Consider the following 26,164-nt stretch of genomic DNA (forward strand, 5'->3'; position numbering starts at 1 on the left):
ATATAGTTTATATATATATATTTATAAAGTATTTATATGTATTTATAAACTTATATATGTATAAAGCTGAGTTTGCTATTGGTAAATACTTAGTTAATTTTGTGTATGGACAAAACTGGACTCCTTTGAGCTATTTTTTAGTTAAGCATTTGTATTTATGTTCAATTATGGAAGACCCACGGTATAAATAGCAAGCTATAGAGAGAAATTGATATGTCTGATTTGTTTGCTGTCCCCAGGACAGACCCTGGATCAGATGTTTAACCATGAGGGGGCTGGACACTTCCAGTTTTTGGGCGGTATCTTGGCCAATCTCTCTTCCTGCGTGGTGTTGGACCGATTCCAGGCAGTGGAGACTGTTGGCGCCCTGGAGACCACGGCACATGAACTCATGCAGCAGAATAGTTTCTTGGCCAGTAAGTACTTGGCAGAAATATGTGTTCACCAAAGCACCAGCTCCAGGAGGTGGTCATCTTGTCTCATCTCCCTAAGCACATCTCAAGTGGATTCAGGAAAAGTATTTTCTAGATGAACCATAAAATGGAGCAGAGGTGCATGCACCGAGCTAGTGAAAAGATGCTCCCCACGCTGTGAACAGGCAGCTGTTCACAGTCCCTAGGGCACCACTACCTGCCCTGTCTATTTTTACTGTTCTGATTTCATTTCATGGTAAAACCTCACACCAGGAGCAATGTACTCAGACTCCCTCTATCACTTTTATTTCTATCACAGTATCTTGATGCTCTGAAGTAGGAAAGAAAAATGACAATGGCTAGTTGGAGTCTATTATCGCTTGTACATTTATTCAGCATAAGTGCGATGTTCTTTTTGAGCAAATATTGGATTATTACTTTGTTGACTGGTGCTATGGATTCAAGCCAGGACCTTGTACAAGCTCAGTACATATGCTTCTGCTAGAGCATGTCTCCAACTCCGCTGAGTTCATTGAGATTTAAGATGAATTTGCTGGAGACACAGCGATGCTGTAACAAAATGCTATTAAGTTCAGTCTGGGGGACCCAGCCAAAACTTGTTGCATTAAAGTTTTGTAGACTAGAAGGAGAAAATTAAGGTGCCCATTGGTTTTCTTTGATGGCTGTTAGGGAAGGGTATCCAGTGCACATGTATTTGCTAATGGATGCATGTCTCCTTTTGAAGCCTCTATATAATCTCTTCCCTTATCTGCCAAATTTGTCCTTCTCATAAGGATATGATCATGTTGGCCTATTCTGAGAGCATCATTTTAACATGACAACTCCTTTCCAGGTACCATCCTCATGGGTGGGTAGATGGCTGGCTCAGTGGATAAGGAATGATTTTGTTGTGCAACTTGAGGACCTCAGTTCAAATCCACAGCACCCATGCTGAAAACAAAAATATAAACAAAACAGCTGTGGCTATCTACATGAGACTGAACCACAGTGTTAAGGCCGCAGGGACAGCATTGCTGGGGCTTTGTGGCTGCCAGCAGAACTTCAGGTTCAGTGAGAGACCCTGTCTCAAGGGAATAGGAGAGTGATGGTGAGAAAGGACACCTGATGTCTTCCTTTGGCATCCACATGCCTGCACATGCATTCACACACGTCTGTGTATTAAGCACACCTACTCACACAAATGCATGTGAATTATCCCCCCCCACACACACACACAATGCCCTCTCCTAAGGTGATCACATTCTGATCTCCAGGAGTTTGCATTTTGAGGGAACACAATTCCTCTTACAGTAATAGTTCTCCATTAAATACAGAGAATCTAGGCCTTAGAGAACATCTTACATTTAAGCTTCCAGACATAAGTTATAGACTACAGAGATTCTGCGCAGCTGGCTGGACTTGTGGCTCCAGGGAGATAATGTGTGGTTATCTGATCAGCTCTGAGTCATTTTACAGGTCTATTCAAAATGTGAAATGAATAAAGTCTTTGTGTTGCTGATACCACAATATTTATCGTCTTTTTTTTTTTTTTAAATTGGAAAGGTACCTTGGGCTGTGAATTACAGGGTCTTGCTTCAGTTGCCGATAGAACAGAGTATCTTGTTTGATTGCCCTCCTGGGGTTGCATTCACCACTGCAGGCATGGGAGGCTGTGCAGAATCCCAGGTTATGCTCGTTATCCTGCCCATCTTGTGTGTCACATCTGTGAGTTGCATGACACTTTTTTTTTCTTTCCTGCTACCAGGTGTCATATTCAACAGTTCTTTGGGACACAGACACATCAGATCAGCACGTCGTAAATTGCCACCTCATGTCACATATACAATCCGGATCAACGTCTTATACACTATGAGGACAGACTTGATAAAATATCCTTCCTGGAAGTTTCATCCTCAGAATCTACCAGCTGATGGGTTCAAGTATAACTATATTTTTGTCCCACTGCAAGACATGATCGAGAGAGCCATCATTGCAGTACAGACTGGACAGGAAGTCGTGGAGCCAACGACCCAGGTGCAGGCAGCTCCCTACCCATGCCACACCAGTGACTTGTGAGTAGTGGTGGTCAGCCACCTTTTTCTCTAGTGTCTACCTACCAGGAGAGGAATTCTGCACTTAGAGAACAGAATAAAGAAAAAAAAATCTTTGAGTTTCTCTACTGCTGTTTCAAAGTATGACCTTAAAATGGCTGTTCCTGCTTTTAATTTCTTAAGATTCTCTTTTTAAAAAATATATATTTGAATTATTTAGGCAGAATGCAATGATTGAGCTCTATAGTCTATCCTCGGTTTTAACTGATTCTATACACAGAATGAAAGTCTTTGAACAGAAAATTCCAGGCAGTTTCCCAAGCAAAACATGAATTAGTTTTGTGCCCTGTACTATACTGAATCCATGTGACTGGAGGGATATGTAGACATTGCATTAGGTAAAGCAGATAATGTAGGGATGAAGCAAATGTGTGTGTGTGTGTGTGTGTGTGTGTGTGTGTGTGTGCATGTGCATGAGTGCATGCGCTCATATGCCTCCTATTTTATATTTTTGCTGATGCTTGCATCTGGAGCTGATTCCTGGAAATAGAGCCCTCTACAAACTCAGAGGGCCCTTAATGTAATTAAGTGCAGTTTTAAACCTGATTATTGGACATCTCTAGCTTTCAACAAAGTCATAACAAAGTTGATGAACCCCAGCCAGGAGGACTGTGCATGTCTGCCTCCCAGCTCTATTTTCTCATTCCTGGGGAAGCAAAGGAAAGTGATTCTTTCTTTGGCCTAAATCCTTGAAAAATAGGCCAGGTGCCTTGTACTTTTTAGGGTGGTTAAGAGTCACACGAGTCCCTCTGTCTTGGGTGTACCTTGCGCAATCTGGGATCGTCTGGAAGTTAAGTTGTGTCATTTGGCAAATAAGCTGTAATAACAGGAAGTACTGTTTAAAGCTGAATCAGCTGGCGAGACGACTTGGAGGAGAAGCTGGGCAGTATTAGCTGAGCCAGGCAGAGCGCGCTTAGCAGATAGAGCGCAGATTCCAGGTTGCAGAGGTTCGGTGAACTCAGGCGGTCACTAGCACACCTGAGTGTGTCAGACCACAGTGTGAGCCAAAGCAGATGAGTGATACTGCTGAAGGCTGCGGAAACGGCCTTGCTTCCTTCCTTCCCTGGGATGGAGGCTGTTCTCATAAGCACCTGCTCCTGGGTCACAAAACTTGTGGGTTGTTTGCTCTCCCTGTGTGTCCACTGCATCTGCTGGGACTCTTAGAGTCTCCCTTGAAAGCACTGGAGGAATTGAGGGGTGAGCCTAAGGTCGTTAGAGGGACAATTACATGTGAGTCTAGTTCTGAGAACAGACCAGATACTTGTCTTTCAATGTCACTGCCCATAATGGCTGCTGTAACCTGACCTCTGAGGTCTGGCGTTTTCTCCAGCTGATTGGTGGGTCCTTTGAGAACAAGTCACTTGATTATTTTTGTCTCTCCTTTCTGCATTGCGATATGCCTCAGCTATTACAGCTCATCAGTACATTGTTGATGACAGTGGCATTATGAGATGCTTGCCTTTGGTGGTAGGATGAAGTCTGGATAGGGCCAGAAGGCAACTCATTAAGTGTGTTTTGGGGCATCTTAGTGTGGTAGAGAGAGCAAAGGTCAGGGACACAGAGAGAGACCAAGTTCCCATTTCCACTGAGGGATTGCCATACTAGGCGAATGGTTGATAAGACAAACAATTCCCCCGTTTTTTGTAAAAATAAAAGCTTTTCTATCTTTTCAAAGCAATGGTAGTTTTTCCTTTGGACATTTTTAACATTACAAAATGCTTCTAAAGTATTTGTTTTGTTGAAAGAGCTGAACCCAAGAATACGGCTGTCATTGGCTACCTGTCATGCACGAATGCTCCATTTAAATTCAAATGCTAAAAGAGTAAGACAAAAGGTGAATTTCAAAAACAACAGTCTCCTTCAGCTTGCAGAATGTGTTACAAACACTGTGTATACAATTGGGGGCTGTGTGTACCTGGGTGGTAACACATTTGTTTTCTCCAGTCTGGTTCACAGATAAGCCACAGGGTGACACTCTCCACTTTGGCCAGAGTGTTCCCTGTCAAGAATAATGGACATACCAGCAAATGTCCTCACGGAGAGCTGGAGGTAGCCTCAGTTCCTGCTTCTTAGCACTGTGGGAGCCCTGTGGAGGAATCATTGCCTGAGCTAGGGGAAGGCATGTCTCTCTGCGTACAGGGGATCGGTTCTTGTGTGTGAGAAACATGGCTGCCGGAAAGCTGGAGTGAGCACATGCTGGGGTGTGACTCTGATGCCGTGACGTCACTTCTCGCTACCTGCTCTCTGGGTGTCACTATGTGTTCCTGATACCTATTCGTTTTACTTGCTTGACTGCCAAGAAGTTATTTTCCCTCTCTGAAAGACTGAAATCCTGGAGACCTCTCTTTGGGACACATCCTTTCATAACATTCAGTTCCAAGATGCCCGTTGTCAGAGACTCAGCAGAGACGGAGGCAGGCTGAGATCTTCCAAGGACTCAGTCACCCAAGTCAAACTCCTAAAGCACATTTGTTCAATAGTTTTCAATAGTTCCCTGCTGTTCACGGAACAAGTTGCATATTCATTAATTTATTAATGTATTCAATGACATTTATGTGCTATTTGTCAGTCTCCAACTTTGGGGTGAATCAGTGAAATGAACAGGTGAAAAAATTCCCTGCTCTGGGGGCACCAACAGTTCAGGGAAATCTACTGTGCAGTAAAGGAGAACAGTGAATTGAATTTTAATGGCAGTAACTGCCATGATGTTCAGAAGTGGGGTGGGAGGGCAGGAGTGTGTGCTGAGTTAGTCAGCGAGGTTGGAGTGGGTCACATCATAAAGATAATGTTAACCTAGACTTGGAGGGATATAGAAATGTAGTGGAAGGTATATTCCTGGCCAGAGACCCACCAATAATACATCCCTTTGACAGACATGGCTGTTGAGTGTGGAGTCAGAAGAGCACACCAAAGCATGATGGGAGGGGGCAAGATCAGAGAGCTTGTATAACTGCAGGGGATATGAATATGTTGGAACGGTGGAAGACCTTGAGAAGTGATGACTTTTCCTGACAGCTGGAGGAGCAGAATTTTCTCTAGGGCTTCTCTGTGTATTTTTTGGCTGTCCTGAAACTCACTCGGTAGATCAGGCTGGCCTCGAACCTGGAGATCTGCTTGCCTCTGCCTCCCAGTTGCTGGGGTTAAAGGTGTGCATCATCAATCACTGCCTGGCTAGGAGGAACAGCATTATAACCAGGGCCCCAGGCCAGGGCTTCCTGGGTTTAGTCCAGGTGCTTACCTCAAAGCAAGTCAGCAATATTAATGTTGAAAATCAGGGAAGGATTTAATCAACATGTGTATTCAGGGAAAGTAGAATATTAGTGCTTTAAGTTTTAGGATTAAATAGAGGGCAAGCTGGAGCCATGGGTGAGAGGCAGGTGTGATTAGAATGTGTATGGTCTGGTTGATCGTTATTTAAGTCCTGGTCGAGCAAGCTGCTCCACAAAAGTCCTTGTTATTAAGGGGCAAACAGTTCCCAGGAGATGCTTGCCCTTGTTAGATGGCGATCTCACCCTGCCACCTATAAAGCTATGCTTGCTGTCTGTGAGGCTCTGCTGTTTTTGGATTTTATGTGAACTGTTGCTTCAGGATATAGAGACCACAGACTCCTGGGTGCCATTTAGGGGGCTGGACCGGTGCACTACAAAAGCTGGTTGTGAGATGCTGCAGTGAATCTTGTCTTTGTGCCTTCAGCTCTGAAAAGGGTTGAGATAGGTTGGGTATCACCAGATTTTAGACAAATATTCTGAGTGCTAAATCTTCCTACATGCAGAGACCCCAAAGTTAGGGAGAAAGATGTACAACAAAGGCTGAGATGCTTCTGCTTTCCTGTGGATGAAATTAGGAGTCAGTGTTTGTTTGCTTGCCTGTTTTTTGTTTGTTTGTTTATGCAAATGATGCCTGTGAAAGAATTAGAGCCTTTGCTGACAACTCTCTGGATTTTTTTATAACAACTATTTATTTATGTATTTATGTATTTATTTATTTATTTATTAAAGATTTCTGCCTCCTCCCTGCCACGGCCTCCCATTTCCCTCCCCCTCCCCCCATCAAGTTCCCCTCCCTTATCAGTCCGAAGAGCAATCAGGGTTCCCTGCCCTGTGGGAAGTCCAAGGACTACCCACCTCCATCCAGGTCTAGTAAGGTGAACATTCAAAATGCCTAGGCTCCCACAAAGCCAGTACATGAAGTAGGATCAAAAACCCACTGCCATTGTTCTTGAGTTCTCAGTAGTTCTCATTGTCCGCTATGTTCAGCGAGTCCGGTTTTATCCCATGCTTTTTCAGACCCGGGCCAGCTGGCCTTGGTGAGTTCCCCATAGAACATCCCCATTGTCTCAGTGTGTGGGTGCACCCCTCGGGGTCCTGAGTTCCTTGCTCGTGCTCTCTCTCCTTCTGCTCCTGATTTGGACCTTGAGATTTCTGTCCGGTGCTCCAATTTGGGTCTCTGTCTCTGTCTCCTTTCATCGCCTGATGAAGGTTAATATTCAGGAGGATGCCTATATGTTTTTCTTTGGGTTCTCCTTCTTATTTAGCTTCTCTAGGATCATGAATTATAGGTTCAATGTCCTTTATTTATGGCTAGAAACCAATTATGAGTGAGTACATCCCATGTTCATCTTTTTGGGTCTGGGATACCTCACTCAGGATAGTGTTTTCTATTTCCTTCCATTTGTATGCAAAATTCACGAAGTCACTGTTTTTTACTGCTGAGTAGTACTCTAATATGTATATATTCCATACTTTCTTCATCCATTCTTCCATTGAAGGGCATCTAGGTTGTTTAGAGGTTCTGGCTAAAAGCAGTGTGGCGGTTTCTCAGGAAATTCGGCATCAACCTACCCTGGACCCAGCAATACCATTCTTGGGAATATACCCGAGATGCCCTATCATACAAAAAAAGTATATGATCAACTATGTTCATAGCAGCATTGTTTGTAATAGCCAGAACCTGGTTTTTGTTATAAATGAGGCATAGTGATCAATAAATGCAGGAGAATTAGGGCAGAAGATGGTCTATTTTATTTTGTTTTCTTTTCCTCTTCTTTTAAAAGTCATGTGGCAATAAGAATAATCTAATAAGAAGGACGGATTGATGATGTGTACACAGGACACTGGTCCTTGTGACCTTGAATAATTGAGGGAGAAGAGGCCTCGACAGCATGGGAGGACCCAGCCACAGGCAGAAGGTGGCAATCCATCCCTGACAAGACAGCCTGTTTGATTTTCCTCAGCTGAGAATCGCCAGTCTTCACCGAACTCCTCCTCTCTCTGTCATTGTTCCTCTCTTCACGTCACATCAGCTGTCAGTCAGCCTATGGAGTCAGTGCTTTTGGGAGGGGAGGGCTAGAGAGTGTGGTTTGAGACTGTACAGGTGGGCAGGGGTGGGGCTCTGTGAAAGTCACACATTTGCAGTTATCCTAAGGATAATTTAAAAATGGACACATGAAATACTTGTTAAGGGATATTTTATGATTGAAACTATAGTATATTTCATAAATACACCGGATCTCAAGTGTTCACACATGGCTTTGAAGGGTAAGGCAGGGAACTCACTTTCAGAAAATGAGAACCACAGTAACACCATAGAATTCCTTTCTGTGTAGAGAGAATGTTTGTTAATTCAGTTCTTTTTTGTTACTTGAGTCCCTCAACTCATAACACGACAGAGTGGGGTCCAATGGAAGGAGATTGTGGGAGTTAGCACTTGCTGGGTCTGGCAGGGTGGTGGCTGCTAGGAGTTGATGCATGTGGTCTTTGTAGTGTCTCAGGAAGAGTGGAGAATGAAGGGGTGCTACAGAGGAGTTTAAAGTGTCAGTTTCGAACTCGTTGGTCCCCATAGGTGCCCAAGCAGGCCCTTTATTTGGTATATTTTGACGGTTTCCTCTTTTGTTTACTGCAAATCACTCTGATGGACACTGCTCTTCTCTACTTTCTCATTGTCCTGTTCTCAACAAAATCTCTGTGCCTGACATGCACGAGGCAAAGCTGTTGGAAGCCCCCGCCCCGCCCTGGTCCTTTTCTGTTCCACTGAGAGGCCCTGCACACAGGTTGATGACAACAGCTGTCATGGCAGGTAGAAGAAATAAACTCTGCTGTGTAGCCCTCAATGTCTTATGCCCCAAACGTTGATGACAACAGCTGTCATGGCAGGTAGAAGAAATAAACTCTGCTGTGTAGCCCTCAATGTCTTATGCCCCAAACGCCTTGGAGAAGAGTGAAGAGGAGGCTTGTGTCCTCTTGAGCTCTCAGGTATCTGCAGTTTCTCCATACTGTTCGCCCAAAAGCAACGATAGCAATGCTTACTGTAAACTCGTTAGTTCCTTTTACACAATGCTGTTTATTTTCTAAGACCCTTGTGGACAGAGCAAAAGCAGCTGACACCCATTTAGCTCATCTCTTGGAAGTCTCAGGGCGTCTTCATGCTCTTCAGTCTGTTTTTTCAATGGATTCTGAGTTGTTTCCTTCCTTAGGCTTTTACTGTGAGAGCCTTGTCTTTGGGGTGCATTTTGCTCCCATGGGTTGTAATTTCTGATGTTTGTTAACATGGTATGCGGGGGAAGTTTGAGCACATGTGGGGTGATTAGGTAATCATAACAGGAGCTGGCCCCCATGTAGCGTCTCGAGGTCGGAGATGCTGTCTTTAACTAAATGGCTTAGTTCTGTTCAATGAAGACTGGTCCCAACTAACGTTCCAAACACCTTCAAGTGAAAGCATCACACACTCTGCCTCTCAGCACCTCATTCCCTCATATACTTATTCTTCCATTCATTTGTTAGAAAAAGACTTGTCTTGAGTCTACTGTATGATACATTTTTTTTCTTGGCCCTAAGAGGGATGTAACTGTCATGTGGATTTCACTTACTGCTTTGCACAGCAAGTAATATACATCCATAATTAATTAGGAGAAGAAAGAAAGATAGTAAGACCCAGAGCTCTGTGAGTGGCAAGGGAATGTTAGTTCACACTGGTTAATTCCAGAGGATTTTACCATAACAGGAACTGGGATGACCCTGGGATATCTTAAAACCCACCTCTTAGCAGATCCTGGAACTTGGGGGGCAAGACTTGCTTCCTAAGGTTTTGTGATTGCTTTTAAGCTCCTGAGAGCCACTGAAATTCCCACACTGAAATGCTGAAATAATTGGACCAAAACCTCACACTGATGCCCTGGCTTTGCTGCTTGCTAATCCTAAGTCCTTGAGAGTTAAACCAGTGATTTGAATTTGGACTATCATCTCCTCCTCTTGAATTGCATGCTAATTGCTGCCCTGTCGACCTCATTAGCTTGTGCAGTATAGATCATCATGTGTGAGGAAGGGATGGCCCCATGAAGGCACTAGATGCAAAACAGAGCAGGTGCTCATGTGGCAGCTCGCTTTGTTGGAGGACTGCTCTGATTGGTGGAGGGTTCTTTTTCCTACTGATGCTGAAAGCCAGGGCAGGTGTAATGTTTTTACCTGGTGTTAGATTCAGAGAACAGTAGCTACAGTAGCTCTCTGCCTGTCTGCCAGAACTTTCTGAGTGAGCTATGGAAGGTATGAACGGAAAAAGTGAAGAATGTCAATAAATGTCTTCACTTGTGTCTGGCGAAGTCTGTCAGTCCTCATGGTTCCCATATGAGCCATGGGACCTCTTCTTATCCTCTTCTCTGTCTAGGTCACAAGCCATAGACCACTCTAGTTGATCATATTGAGGAGGGCCATAGAAGCTAGAGAACTTTTAAATAGCTGAATATAAGTTTATTCACTATGAATTCTAGAAGGGAATGAGAAGGAGAAAGGAAGAGAGCGAGAAGCAAGAGGCAAGAGTACTGTTATGTCTTGGTGATTAGCCCCGTTGTGTGCTCCGCTCTCCTAGGGTGGGCGAGGGCTGGTCCTAGGTAGTGATAGTGGTGGAGCTGGGACATGGTAGCAGAGTGGAGAGGAACAGGCCGAATCCAGGGTGATGTGGGAAATGAGACCTGGACTGCTTCCTCCAAACCACATTTAAATTCAACTCCTGTATCCTGCGTGACAAAACAGCAGCAGGGCTCTCTGTGTCGCTCCTTCTAACACTAGGGCTGTACTCAGGACACTCACTCCATCAACGGTTCTCCTTTGAACTCTGAATAGTGCTAACACAGCCATGCAACACAAATAGCACCACTAAGGAGGGTTATTAAAAAGTAAATCAATGAGGTGCCACTTGCAGAAAAGCAATGGGGACAATTTGATGCTTGTGAAGACCCGAGTATCTTTAAAAACAGGCCTAAATGCATAAGAGAGTTTTCTTTTAAATTGTGCAGTCTATTTATAGTGCTTTTCTGAGTATTTCAGGAGGGATAAATACAAAGAAGATTCTGCAGCATATTAGTTTGATACATGCTTTTCTGATAATAGACCAAGCCTGTTTCTGAGGTGACACCCCGACTTTATTATATTCTCTTTTTTGTTGATAATTTTGCCAATAAATGATTATCAAGAGCAGAGAAAATAGAGGAAAATGTTTTACATTGTATTAGTCTGCTTTCTGTTGCTATAGAAATACCTGAAGCTGGAAAATAAATGAATTAGTTTACCTGCTTCAGTTTTGAAGGTTGAAAGTCCACGTTTGGGTGGCTTCTTGGTGTGATTTCCAAGACTATGTCCTAACTAATGTGGGCTAAGAATCAGAAAGTAATCTTAAAGACTTCTTCTCAGTGCACAGATTGGTAGAAGCTTACAGTGTTTGAATTTCAGCTCTGCATCATTAAGATTCTAGAGAGGTAAGGATCTGAAATAATGAAGTTGTTTCTTTGTTCCCTGTTCTACTTCCACAGGCTTCATTTCTGCTTTCGTCATCTTCCTTCAGCCTTGGTGCCTTCTTCAGTATTTCCTCCTATTTCATTACATATGCTCTTTTTGTCGTCACATACTCTTGGTTGCTGTTATTATTTCAATGCAATCTTTTCTTTCAGGATTTATTTTTTAAAAATCCCCCCCCTCATGCTTTGCTCATTAAAACAAAACAAAAACAAAACATTTAGCTCTTATTGCAAAACCAAATCAAAATACAACACACTGGATACATACATCACATTTTTTCCTTCTTCTTATGGCTTCTTCTTGTCCTCACCAAGAAAGATTTTTTTTAAAAAAAACCCAACAAATATAATGACAATAACAAAAATAACTTGACCTGGCTACATTCATAGGAAATGGTACCAGGATAAACAACAAAATATGAGATTCTTCTGGTTTTGCACATGAAGCAATCAACCATCACTGAAGAGGCTGTGAGCTAAACACAAATTCAACACGTGTTGAATCTCATTGGAGATGGAGAACGTGGTAGATGTTAGAAGTGGCCCGATAGCCTTTGTCCTAAAATAGTCAGATTAATGCAACAGATCTTTTAGATTAAAAAGGGTTTATTTACCTAACCACACCTAGCTACTGGGCTCTGCTCTTTCAAACAACTTTCAACAACTGTTTTCCTTCACCATAAATGCAATCTTTTGTGCTATTTTTTAAAAAAATTATTGAAAAATTTTCTTGTAAAATAGTTTCATTATGTTTTCCCCTTCCCTAATTCCTCCCAAATATTCCTCACCTTCTTACCCACCAAACTTCATGTTCTGTCTCTCTTTAAAACAGAGAAAGACTAAAATAAAAACAAGAAATACACACACAAATAATTCCCACAAAACAACAAAATGGATCAAAATAAACAAAAGGTCAATAAAACAAAATAAAACAAAAACCAAAATCCAAAAAAACCTAAACAAAGCAAAATAAGGCAAAAAGTCTACAAAAAATATTATGTAATTCTTTTTGTGTTGGTCAAGTATTCCTGGCCACGGTAGCCTGCCCTGAAGCAGGGTTAATACACCCCGTGAGACTCCACTAGAGAAATCTGGTTTTTCTGTTGCCAGTGAGTACGGATTTCACATAGCTTCATAGTTACGGTTGGAGGCATATGTATGTTTCTCCCTCTCCTCTAACTTGTAACAATCTTTCTGCTTCCTCTTCTGCACAGACCCCTGGACCTGGAGTGAAGGGCCTTGATAGAGACATCTCGTTGAGAACTGAGTGCTTCAGTGATCTATGCTTATAGCAGTATTTCATTAGTATGTTCCTTCAGCAGAATCATGGCAGTGGCTATAATAACAGCTTGGCTATAGCTTGTGATGTAGGTTGTCCCCTGAAGCCTATGACCTATTCGGTCTCAGATTTTGGCCACTTTACCAGTGTCAGATATGGTTTCCATCTCATGGAGTGGGTCTCAAATCCGATCAGAGAGTGGGTGATTACTCCTATAACAGTTGTGGCAATATTGTACCAGTGTATTTTACAGACAGGTTTCTTTTGGAGGTTACAGGTTTGTAGCTGGGAAATACCGATGATTATCTTTCCCCTCTGGTAGCATGCAGAGTACCTTCCAGTACCGTGAATGTTAGCCAATAAGGGCAAATCTTCTGGTTAGGCACTGGAGGTTGGCATAAGATATCTAGTCAGAGTATGGTCATCTCTATGTTTTGGTGACTCCATTTAGATTTCTTTCATCTATGTATATATTTAGGAAGGGTCTACCATAGTTGACTTCCGTATGGCTCTTCAAGTGGTTTTCCAGTGTCATCTGTCCTCCCCATATCCCCTTTTTCACCCGTCTCTCCCATCCACCGCTCCATTTAATCCTCATGGTATACATTTCCCTTTGACTCTTCATAACAATATATTTTATTTAATCCTCTTATCCCTTCCCATCTCCTAACCTCTGTGGTCATTCAGATTGCAGCACACATATTGGAGGTTTGAAATCTAACACCCATTAATTACACAATAGAATATTATCCAGTTCTTAAAAAAATAAAAATATGAAAGTCATAGGTGAATGGATGGAGTTGTAAAGAAACCACTCTGGAAGAGTTAACTCAGACCACAAAAGACAAATATTGTATATTTCCTCTTATTAATGGGTATTTTTTTAGTAGAGAATTTAGACCATTGGAATTGAGAGCTAACGATGAGCAGTGTTTATTTATTCCTATTATTTGTTGTTATAGTGCGGGTTCCTTCCCATGATTTTGATTTACTGTTCTGGGATTATTTATTCTTTTGTCTTCTTGGGAGTGGTTAACCTCTTCTTCTTAAAGGTTTCCTTCTACTGTCATCTACAGAGCTGGATTGGTAGATAGAAATTGCTTAAATTGGTTTTAAATTTGTGGAATATTTTTATTTTTCTCTTGATTGGCCTGATAATTTTGCTTGGTGTTGTAGTCTGGGCTGGTGTCTGTGGTCTTTCAGAGTTTTAGAACGTCTGTCCAGGGCCTACTGGCTTTCACATTCTCTCTTGAGAAGCCAGGTATTATTTTAATGGGCTTGCTTTTATATGTTTCTTTGTCTGTTTTCCCTGTAGCTTTTAATCTTCTTTCTTTGTTCTGTACATTTAATGTTTTGATTATTATGCATCATAGGGAATTTCTTTTCTTTTTTATTTTTATTTTTTTTGTATTTTTTTTAATTTATTTATTTATTAAGGATTTCTGCCTCCTCCCCGCCACCGCCTCCCATTTCCCTTCCCCTCCCCCGATCAAGTCCCTCTCCCTCATCAGCTTGAAGAGCAATCAGGGTTCCCAGACCTGTGAGAAGTCCAAGGACCGCCCACCTCCATCCAGGTTTAGTAAATTGAGCATCCAAACTGCCTAGGCTCCCCCAAAGCCAGTATGTGCAGTAGGATCAAAAACCCATTGCCATTGTTCTTGAGTTCTCAGTAGTCCTCATTGTCTGCTCTGTAAGTCCGGTTTTATCCCATGCTTTTTCAGACCCAGGCTAGCTGGTCTTGGTGAATTCCCGAAAGATCATCCCCATTGTCTCAGTGTGTGGGTGTACCCCTCGCGGTCCTGAGTTCCTTGCTCGTGCTCCCCCTCCTTCTGCTCCTGATTTGGACCTTGAGATTTCTGTCCGGTGCTCCAATGTGGGTCTCTGTCTTCTTTCATCGCCTAATAGGGATAGAGGAAGAAAAGGAAATCAGGGCCAAAGTCACAGAAAATACTTTTCATCAAAGAAGGAAATTTTCCTAATCTAAAGAAATAAGCTCCTATAAAGATACAAGACCAAATAAGTAGGACAAGAAAAGAAATTCCCTGATGAAGGTTAATATTCACTATTTATTTTTGTTTAACCTTTTCTTTGAATGAGTTATCTATTCTACGTTGGCTTCACACATGAGATTCTCTTTTCCGTGTCTTATAATCCATTGGTCAGGTTTATCTCTGAAGACTTTTTTTGTGTGTATTTGTTTGTTTGTTTTGTTTTGGCATCCTAACCAATACAACCCCTTTTTATTTCCAGTTTTATTTTACTCTGAGTTTTCTTTAATGATTCTCTTCTTTGTTAAATTCTACTCTCATGTCTCAAATTGTTTTCATCATTTCTTTCAACTCTGTGTTTTTACAGACTTTATTAAAGAATTTATTCATATTCTCTTTAAGGTCTTTGAACATATTCATAATTACTCTTTTGATATCCTTGTCTTGTTTTTCAGCTCTGCTGCCTATCTTGGGGCCTGCCACAATAGGGTTAATAGCTTGTGGTGGAGGCATATTATTTTGACCATTCACGTTTGTGGTGGTGTGTTAGGATCTAGGCATCTGGAATTATGTTTGAGGTATTTCTTCCTGTTGATACATATTCTTGTCTTAGTTGGGTCAGTGTTCTGTCACTTTCTGGATCCTAGGCAAGTATGGTGGCTGTATGGGTTCCTGATAGAGAGTATATCTTCGGGTCTGGGTGTCACAAAGGAATGGACATAGACTGGGGGGAAAGGTTGAAATGGGCTGTGGGAAATATCTCAGAGGGCAGGGTCTATACAAAGGGCTGATATCCCCAGGTAATAGAGCTAGGAGGAGAGGCGCCTGCGATCAGGCTGTCGTAGGGCTAAGGACCAATTTGGAGAGACAATAATGGAGGGCAGAAAGGATAATGAAAATCACTTACCCGAGATCAAGTTCAGTGTGGCCATCAGGTGACTCAGATGATGCATATGTGTCAAAACGTCAGTTAGAGGCAACTAGTACGTGCTACCCTTTGTTATCTTGGCACACAAACACACCACCTTTAAACCAGAACCTTTTATTCCTTGTCCTCAAGATTTCACGTTAATATCATAATACAGAACAGTACAATTTTTAAAATTCCTATAGTCCCTAAATTCTTCAGTACTTTGAAAGTCCAAGGTCTCTTAAGTGTGGGCTTCAGTAATTAAAACAAAAACTCTATTATTCTACATAGGAAGGCCCAGAAACACAATTGGATCCAAGCAACCCCCAAATCTCAGTTTAAGTCTGGATTCTGTAGCTGAACGTTCAACAACTGCCCAACATCACACATTTTATAGTCTTTGAGCTCCAAAAAAGCCTGGGAATTTCCATCCACAGTCTATATAGCTTATATTACTGTTCCATTTTAAAGCTACATGGTCCTGGAATTTCCAACGCCATGAGGTTTCCTTGGCAACTAAGATTGCACCTTTACCAAAGGCCTTTTCTGGCATTTTCGGAGAGACTGAAGCTCCATCACGTAGCACCAAGCCTTAGCTGCTCACCAAGAATCCTCCATACCTTCAGAGCCACCATGACCTGGGTGACTCTCACGTGCTATTTACTGCATCCCCCATGTGAGCTGGAAAAGCAGCCCATCTCCATGCACTGACTCTAAGCAAACACTTTCGCAGTGAAGCTCAGGGTTCACCTGAATGGCAATGACCTCTTCCCACGTCCAGCTACCCTTTCAGCCCTCGCTGATCAGCACCCTGCTGTCCCAACAGAGCACACGCACTTTTCTAGAGCACTTTATTCTTTCTGGTGGCCGCATGGATACGTTCATCTCTTTTTTCAGTGTGGAGGATTCCTTCATGTACTTTCTTTGGTGTTGGCTTGATGGTTATGGCTTTCTTCAGTTTGTGTTTATCATGGAGAACTTTCCTTGCCCATTCAGTTACAAAGGGTGGCCTTTTAGATACAGTAATTTCTGGTACTTTCTTTCGTGGCTTGGAAGCTGTTCTGTGTCTTCCTGGCTATTGAATTTTTGTTGGGAGACCTACTGTTATTCTAAAGAGCATGCCTTCGTCCTTGACGTAGTGCTTTATTCTTGCGACTTTTCATGCTCTTTCTTTGTGTATTAACTGTAAAATGAAGTAAAAAGGCTCTTCTTTGGTCTGGTCTGTGTGGTATTCTAAATGTCCCCACTATCTGGGCACATTCTCTTTCTCTAAGCTTGTGAAATGTCCTGCTATTTTATTATTGACTATATTTTCCTTATCTTTAGCTTACTTCTTCTATGGAATGATTCATAAATTCATCTTTTAGTTGAATCCCATAAATCTTATTTTTGTGTTTATATTTTCTTACTATCATTATTGTTGTCTTTAGGATACAATGTCCATTTTTCTATTGGTGAGGCTTTCTACTGAGGCGTTATTTGACTCATTGATGTCTTCATTTCTCAAACCTGAATTGATTTTCTTCAGAATTTTTGTCTTTTCTATTGAATTATTCATATTGTATATTGTCTTTCTCATTTCATTCAACTATTTATCTGCCTTTTCTTTGGATTCAATACAGAATTTATTCCTGTCATCATATTTTTAAGTATTTTTAAGTTTTACATATGTGTGTGTGTGTGTGTGTGTGTGTGTGTATCTGTATGGTGGCATGTGTGTGAAGTAATGTGCTTGTAGAATCCAGAAAAGGGTGTCAGAGCCCCGGACATGGGATTACAGGTAGTTTTGAACCACTCAACATGGGTAGTAAGAACTGAACTTGAGTTCCCCTCTTTAACATGAGGGCCAGGGTCTAACCCAGGGCATCAGGCTTGGTGGCAGTGCTTTCACCTGCTGAGTCATCTTACCTGGTCCCCTTCTGAAGTACTCTTTCATCCCAACTAGTCACCTCCTTACTTTCATGACTTTTTTCTTTTTTCCAGTGAATTTAATTAGGATTACCTGTCCAAGCATGGGTAAGGGAATGCTCACTTTAAGCATGGGCAACTCACCAATGGCTATCTCAAAAAGAAAGTAGCCCTTCCCTCCCCTGGCAACCATTGACTGCCAAAAGCCCCCTGGGAAAGGCGGGATTGTGTGGATGCTGCCATCATGGTGGAATGTTGAAGGCCCGATTTTGTACTGACGTTGTTGTATGCACCACTGGGACATGTTCTTGATTGGAAAGGCTGTGTGAGGATGAATGGCGGCGTTACACAGCAACCCTTTTATATTCTTTTTGTCTTACAATCTTTCTTATGTTTCGTACATTTTTTTGGTCTCCTCTTCAAAGATGGGCCTTGGATGAGTACACAGCATAACTTATTCTCTGAACACTGACTCAATATAAGTCTCTGCATTAGCTGTTCTCCACCGCAGAGGTATTTCCACTCAAGAATGAGAGCAGTGCTAATGATCAATGGGTGAAAGCATAGATAGTTGAAGGCAGTTTGGCAGGATCATTTAGTAAGACAACCAGAGTAGGTTTCCCTGAGGGTCTGTGAGCTCTCCATCAGCAGCAGGGTATTGCCTTAGAGTACAGATCAAGCATGTGTTCCCATTGAGAAGGCTTTAAATCCAACCAGAAAGTAGTTGTTACCCTTAAGGTAGTCATGCCACTATTGTGCCAGTAGGCACACTTTGCCTGGCATATTAATCTTGTAGCATGAGAACTTCGCAGCTGGGGGAGACCATGGTTGAGTTTTCTCCAGTAGGAGCTTACAGCATATTCAGGTATGATGGAGGTTAGCCAGCTGGGAGAGAGCTTCCAGCTCAGGTCTGCAGGCTGTTGACAAGCATTGCACTCGTGTGCCTTAGACCTTGTCATCATTAAGCACTTGTCTCTGTTCATTCCTCCTTTGGGGCACCATTGGTTATTAGATTCCTTGTTTATCACCAGCGTACAGAAGACAATTCCATACCCCACTATGGCAGAGACCAGATGGCATGGGACTCTCTGTAGTTGTGACTCAGTTTGTCCCTTTTAACTAGAGGGATACTTCCCGCAAACTAGCTCTTGTCCTACAGCCCTTTGACGCTTGCCCTGGCTTCCCAGTAATCACTAGGCAGGATCTTTGTCACTAGATTTGCCTGACTAGTGACTCAATAGGAACCCTTTTTAAATGGCTTGCCATGCTCTGGTCAAATGCTGCAAGCATAGTAAAGTTTTCCCAGCATTTAGGTGCTACGCGGAGAGCAGGATTATTCGCTGCTTCAACTGCAAACCTGTTCAGTGATGAATCCACTGTTCACTGTGGTTTTTGAGTCTCTTGTTTTTCCTTTGGTCTCTGGTCCCTCTGATGTTTGTATTTGTTTTGTTCCTTTTGGGGCCTCTCCCCAGCTGACTCCTGCTCTCTAAATTCTCTGGTCCTCATACAGTGTTTGCTTTCTGAGGCTCCCCCTGGCTTTCACTTGGGTACTGACTTTTGCCCTTGTGCTTACTCCTCACAGAGAGCTGAAACCTCTTGAACAGACTCATTCTGTTCTACTCTCTTGAGTTTCCACTCCTTCATTGCTTTTGGGCCTTAAGTACTTTTCTGCCTTCACCAGCCTCAGAGGATGGCTGCCCTCCAACCACGCAGGTCTGTTTCCCTAGATTCTAGCAGTTGTGTTTATGTGTCCTCTGCGCTTCACCTCCCCCATGAATCCTAGCATCGAGTTGATCTCTGAGCAGTCTAGTATAATGTTCTACAAAGCACACGAGACCTTTAAATGTACAGATTTCAATGTTTTGACTCCTTAGCTTTCTGAAGTCACTGCTTTCCACCACAATTTTTTCTTCTCTAGGGACTTCTATCATGAATTTCTTCCTCCTGTGTCTTCATTCATAGAATCTCACTAATCATTCAAAGTTCTCCATTGCTGTTTTTTTAGATGTCTTTTCTAGGTGTCATCCATCTCCATGTGTGCTCCACGTAGAATCAAATTTCTTTGCATGGTTTCAGATTCACCATCATGAAAGTTATGTTTTTTTTCCATCTATTCCTTTCCAAGTTCTTGGCGCTCAGATGGTTTTCAGTCTTGGGATCTGGTCATTGTCATGCCTCTCCGTTCTAACAACTCTTAGTTCACCGGTTCTTAGGCAGGCTTTACCTTCTGATTACTTTACAATAAATGCATCCACCATTTTGATCTGTTCCATGTCACCATGTTATTTACCACGTGTTCTTCCTTTACTAGTAATCATGCGATCTCAGTGACCTCTTTGCTTCTTGGGTAGCTATTGTGCTAGGTTTTTGTTGCTTTGATTGTTACCTCTCTAGAACAAACGGGGATTCCTGGGCGGGCATCTGAAGGCTGTCCAGTTGGTAAGTGGAGAAGATGACATTAAGTGCCACACAACTAACTGGGAAGCTTTCAGCTTTAGCAAACTTTCCTGCGGCCCTTTAACGAAGAGCTTCCTATTCTGTTTCCCTGAAATAGGTCCTAGAAGTTGCCTGGCTACTACTCTCCACTTAATGTGCAGCTTGACTCCCATTTACTGTGCACCGTTGTGCATAGTTTCTCTTGAGAGAGTGCTCTTGAAGATGCGCGGACGGTCTTCAAAGGACAAGCTTTGCTTTTGAAATTTTTCTTATCTACTTAGCATGGAAGAGTCTTATGTAAATGTGACAGGCTTTGGTCTGTTTTTCTCATGCTTGAATGTCTTTTTCAAGCCTTTAACAAAATTTAAATGTACATTTTTTTCTCCCTCTCATATTGATTTTTGGAGTAGTTCCCAGGAGCAGATAAAAAGTCATGTCTTACAATCTCCATTTTTAAAACTCAATCTCCTTTCTCTTAAATGGCTTTAGTTAGCCACTGTCTGAGGTATTTCATATGCTGGAGGCACTAAGACAATTCCTTTAAGATCTCAGGATGCTGTTATTCTGAATCTCTCTTAGATTCTCTATAATAAAAATTCCATGACTCACACGACACAGAGCATGGAATCTTGAGCAGTGTGACTTTATGGGGTTAGCTGAGTATACTTGGTTAGTATTTATATGTCACCACCTTCAGTGCTGTTAGGCAAAAATGAAGAGGTTTATGAACAAGCAAACATTTTCACCTCTCCTCCATTAAATGGATTCAACATAGGTTATTTTCTACTCTTGGGACCCAGAAGTATCTTTTTGTGTGTGTGCATGTGTGTGCCAAATTGTGTTAGTCTTAGAGAAGAGATGATTGTTTACTGTGCATATAGAAATATCCACGGCACATGCCCATCTACCTGTTACAATTGCTGCAGAAATAATAATTACCTTCACCCCAAAGACCATAAGACTGAAGAATCTGGAGCCTTCTGTTCTGTGCAGCTAAATGCTGTCACTGGGTATACCCCTAACTGTTCACGTTACACACTTGCTGCTTAGCATGTAAATTACTAGGTGTAATCTAAAAGCACCAGGAAACTCATGACCTCAGGAGCTCAGAGTGGTTGTTTTATGTAGCCAAGTGACTAAGAAGAGAGATTAATCCCTCTTCTTGTATGTTCATTGATACATTTACTAACAAGTCTGTGGCTTCTTCCTGTAGCAGGCCTTTTTCAAGAGCAAAGGCCGAGACCCGTAATGCCATATTCTCCTATGTGAAGAACTTTTTGTTTTTAAAGATTTATTTATTTATTATGTATACATCATTCTGTCTTCATGGATGTCTGCACGCCAGAAGAGGGCACCAGATCTCATTACAGATGGTTGTGAGCCACCATGTGGTTGCTAGGAATTGAACTCAGGACCTTTGGAAGAGCAGCCAGTGCTCTTAACCTCTGAGCCATCTCTCCAGCCCCCAGGGTCAACATCTTTAGTGGCCCCTTTGTCTCTTGTCTAGATGGCTTCATAGCAGCTATGGTCTCTCTGTCTCTCTGTCTCTGTCTCTGTCTCTGTCTCTCTCTCTCTCTCTCTCTCGTCCTCTCTCCATTTTTTCTTGTTTCATCGTGTTCCGTGTTCTTTCTCTGTTCCCTTTCCTGATCTCAAGACTTGGTTGCATTTCTTCTCTTCATTAACTAAAGTTCAAAGGTGACTTTGATGTGTAAAACTCCCTCCATCACCTGGCCAGGCTGGGGCTCTGACTGTGTCTCCCCAGTCACAAGCACCTTGCCAGCTCTCAAGGCCGGCCCTTGCACTGCTGGTTCTTCCTGTCATCCTGCAGTTCCCCTTCTGACTCACTTCTTTCCTGTATATGCTTTTGCTCAAGTGTGTCTCTATTGCTATCTCTTCTTAGCTTCATCTGCATGGCATCCTTTCTCACAACTTTTGCTTCCCCTCCCTATACTTACTACTGCCTGACTGCATGTGACAGACGCCTGCTAGGTGACTGTTTTATCCCTCCTGGCCCCCTAAAATGGTGTTCTTCATGGCAGGATCTTTTATGTTTGGTTCATGCAAGTATCACAGATGAGGTGATACTGCTCGTGTGTTAAGCTGGTCTTTGTTCATATGCAATTACATTGTGAGTTTTGAGCTTACCCTGGGGTAGAAGACAGAGGGCCTGGAAGTCACCCCACGGTTCACATGGAAATGTCCATATAAGAAGGCAGGTAGGGAGAAGTTGTTCCTTAAGGTATCTGAAAAGTTACCCCGAAGTGGTGGAGAGCAAGAAGTTATTCTGGAAGCTGACAAAAGAGAGTGAAGGTGTGATCACTATTGTCAAGCAAAGTTGAGATGTCACAGAGGGAGAAAAAATTGTATTTCTGTTGGATTTGGGATACATCTGTCATCAATGTCCCCACTGTGCTTTAGAAATGGAACCCAGTTAGAATATGTGGGACAATAGAAAGGCCAGTTAGAGTGATGGGAATCTACAAGTTAGGGAAATAGGAGGGTGTAAGACATTAATTTGTCAATTTCTACGTATTTTTGTAAATGATTATCTATGATCAATTGTTGGAATTGATTAAAAATATGTAGTGGTCCCAGTTAGCTGGGAAGAATTATAGTCATGAGTCAATGGCCTGTTTCATATCTCCGACCTGCTCTATCTCAATCAGGTGTCAGAGGTCAGACCATGGCTACCCGAGGCACTTTGAGCCCCATGTCTTTGGCATGGTACCCTTTGTACACACTTGTAATCAGGATGCCAATTGTAGCTGCAATGCCTTGGTTACAGGTCTTGTGAGATACTGCTTCTTAAAGTGACTTGTTAGGTGAAAAAAAAATAACCAAAATTGGATAGAGGTGTAGACTTTGTCATATTCTTGCTACTGAGTCAATTCACCTTGCTTGCCCCTGACCTCACTTGCCCTTCCATATTGATTGAATTAATTATACCCTGACAGGTTCCTGAACAATGTTGGCTTCTTTTTCCCCCTGATTATGATGTTGACTTGGATGGTGTCTGTGGCCAGCATGGTCCGGAAGCTGGTTTATGAGCGGGAGATCCAGATAGAAGAGGTAAATGGCATTGATATTGCCTCTGGCATCATAGGAGAGAATTTGGGGAGGGATCCTCTAAGTAGATCACCCAGACTCTCTGTGTGTTCTTCCTTCCTTTGCTGAAGTCCTTCTTAGACTCTAGCTCAGTCTCCCTCCCAGGAACATTGTTTGCTATTAGAGTGAAAAGGGTTGTCAGAAAATGATCGATACTTCTTATTGAGACAAAAGGAAATCCAGCCAGCAGCAAGTGCAGAAGATTAGAAGGACAAAGTCACTGTTTCTCATTGGCAATTTTTATAAAACATCACTTTCCACCTTCATTTCTGGGTCAGATTTATGCAAAGAATTCTAATATCTTTTGTACTGATATTATTAAAATTTAAAAATGTCAGACAACTTTGTTTGTAAGAGCATCTGGTAAAGATGTGACAGCCTGCTCATCCTCACAGGAGAGTGAAGGCAAATAACAATAGTCATTCATTGATTGGTTACTGAACAGTCACTGAAATGCAGGAATCACGTGACCAGCTATTGCCACTCCACACATCATTTGCCTGTTTACATCCATCTACTGAGGGATATCTGTGTTCCTCCTCTAAGTGGATTTGATCTATGAGCATAGAGGCCCAGAGACAGAAGGTTACAACGGCTGTATTCTCTAATGTACTCACTAAGTGGCCAGCAAGGGACCATACCTCAGAGCTACTTAACTTCCTTTCACATGAAGCCAGGCCTGTTCCCTGAAATCTCACCACGTGGTGTATGAACAAATGGTAGGTTAGTGGAGAAATTAATTTTATCAATTTAAGCAAGATTATTTTGTACACTGCACTCTATAGCCCATGTAAAGGTCATCTCAGCCAGGGAGATCATCTCATTTTCCTGCTTCATCACCATTTGTCTTTATTAAACAAAGCTGGTCCAAACAGACAGGAAAACCAAAGCTAAGAGAAACATAACAAATCCACCCCAACAGAAAGCATAATGGAACTACGGCAACCAAACCTACAGTATAAGACATCTCTTCACAACTGTCCCGCCATGGTTCTTACCGGTGACTTCATGTGTGGCTTCAGTTTTCTCACCATGAACACAGTGAATGGCCAGTCTGTCAGGTCTCTGGGAACTTACTGTAGAAGGAAGTGACCTTCTCAATGCCTTGTCCAGGGCTGCATAGGAAAACTCAATGGTTCACTTTCCCACTGGCGTTCCTCTCACTCATGACCCCATCTGCCTTTACTCAAGTGTCTACTGCAGTGATAACCACAGCTCCTTCTTTTCACAGTACATGCGGATGATGGGACTGCATCCGGCCATCCACTTCCTGTCCTGGTTCCTGGAGAACATGGCCACGCTGGCTCTGAGTAGTGCAGCTCTGGCTGTCATTCTGAAGATGAGTGGCATCTTCATGCACAGTGATGCTTTTATCATTTTTCTTTTCTTGCTGGATTTTGGAGTATCCGCTGTCATGCTAAGCTACTTCTTGAGTGTGTTTTTCAACCAAGCTAATACAGCGGCCCTGTGTACCAGCCTGGGCTACATGATCAGCTTCCTGCCATATGTGGTTCTGCTAGTCCTACACAACCAACTCAGCTTCACCATTCAGAGCCTTCTGGTGAGTGAGACACTGTGCAGAAATGCAAAGCAAATCCAATGGGTACCCTCTGATCATAACATACGGTCAGCCTGCCAGTCTGTCTTGTTCTGACTTACATGGAGCATCTGAGGTCTCTACTCTATATTCTGCCCACAGATACAAGACCACAGTGGTGGTTCATTGACTTGCAGTGATGTAGTGGCAGGCCATTAAGAATTGTCAGTTTTCTGTAATGGGGTTTCTCCGAGGATTCTGGGAAGTCAGCATCCTCCTGAAGGAAACATATAACTCTGAATTCTCTTTGTTTCATGCATGGAGAGAAATAGATTTCTGAAGCTATTTTGGAAGTTAAAAATAAGCATTTTTCTTGAAGCATCATGAGTTACATCACATTAAGTGGAAAGATCTCTCCGTTAGCGATGTCAGAATCACTCATCTATCTGAAATATATGCCTCGAGAGAGAGTGCGAAAGCTTTCAAGTCGGCAGTATAAAATATACAGGCGGTGGCAACAGATTCTGTCTTGACGGTTGACTGGTGGGCACTGTGTCTGACACCTAGTAGGAAATCGGCCAGTATGGTAAACACATATCAGATCCCAGAGCTAGAGTTGTATCTATACCAGATTACAACCCCTCTTCCAGGGGGTCAGTCAGTGTCCTGAAATAACAATCTGTTTGGAGGTCTGGCCAGAATCACTTTGAGGAAAACTTAGGAACATTTCAGGCCCATGGATTTCTAGAGTATTTGGAAACACAACTGGCCAATGTGTAGAAAACAATAGACCATATGGTGACCTGTCCTCTGTAGATATACTCGCAAGGCAATGTCTAAGGCTTAGGAAACATTGGGCAAGAGGAGGTGGAAATATTTTAAGAACCCGAGGCACGGGAGGTCTACTGTGAGATGGTACACTCTATATATGACAGGGAAGCTTGTAATTGTTGGGATAGATATTTCAGTCCTGAAGTTTGACATTGAAGTGTGGCAGAACGTTCTGGTAATTCCTGTTCTTGAATTTTGGTGGTGATCTCAGACTTAGATCTTCCATGATAAATTAGCTATTGTCAAATTAATTCTTCATGTTTTGATATGAATGTGAGACTTTGATGAGGAAAAAATGTTTATTAAAAATGACAAACATGCCAGTTCCTGGGAAGCAGAGGCAAGTGGATTCCTGAGTTTAGAGGCCAGTCTACATAGGGAGTTCCAGGCTACCCAGAGCTACCTAGGGAGACTTGTCGCAATGGAGGTGAACAGAATCCCCAGGGATAACAGCTGAGCTTGTCCTTTGGCCTCAACATGAACACAGATACAAGTACATGTCCCCTCATTCCTGGAAGCAGGATCACCATTTTCGGATTGAGGTCGAGGTAAGAGCCAGTGGCTGGCTGCTTTGCTTTTCCGGTCTTCAGTCTCTGAGCTTTTACTAATCATGCTTCTGAAGCTATGCTGTGAAGTAGTGTCCTCTGCGTATGACAGGGAAGCTGCACTGAAACAATATGGTCACCTAAACAAGACATGAAAAATGACACTAGCAGTTGACATGATCAGGTAGCTCACAAGGCTTTGCCCTAGGTGAAGAGTGACAGGCAATTAATGACAGCTGAGAGAGGGAAAAAGTCTCCTCTGATAGGTAATCTGATCCCAACTGGTCAGCCCTAAACAGATACATATCTGAGCGAC

At 42.5% G+C, this 26,164-nt stretch overlaps 1 protein-coding gene across 1 annotated transcript in view; it reads left to right on the forward strand.

Moving 5' to 3' along the window:
* Abca13 (ATP binding cassette subfamily A member 13) overlaps window positions 1-26,164 on the forward strand; it is a 397,315-nt gene that overhangs the window by 132,773 nt on the left and 238,378 nt on the right. Inside the window, exons 30-33 of the mRNA XM_013350751.1 lie at window positions 240-416; window positions 2,179-2,485; window positions 22,785-22,899; window positions 24,167-24,496. Of these exons, the coding sequence (XP_013206205.1) occupies window positions 240-416; window positions 2,179-2,485; window positions 22,785-22,899; window positions 24,167-24,496 (929 nt within the window). The remainder of the gene's footprint in view (window positions 1-239; window positions 417-2,178; window positions 2,486-22,784; window positions 22,900-24,166; window positions 24,497-26,164) is intronic.

The sequence above is a fragment of the Microtus ochrogaster genome, linkage group LG1 (genome assembly GCF_000317375.1).
Source record: "Microtus ochrogaster isolate Prairie Vole_2 linkage group LG1, MicOch1.0, whole genome shotgun sequence".
In the NCBI taxonomy this organism is placed as follows: Eukaryota; Metazoa; Chordata; class Mammalia; order Rodentia; family Cricetidae; genus Microtus; species Microtus ochrogaster.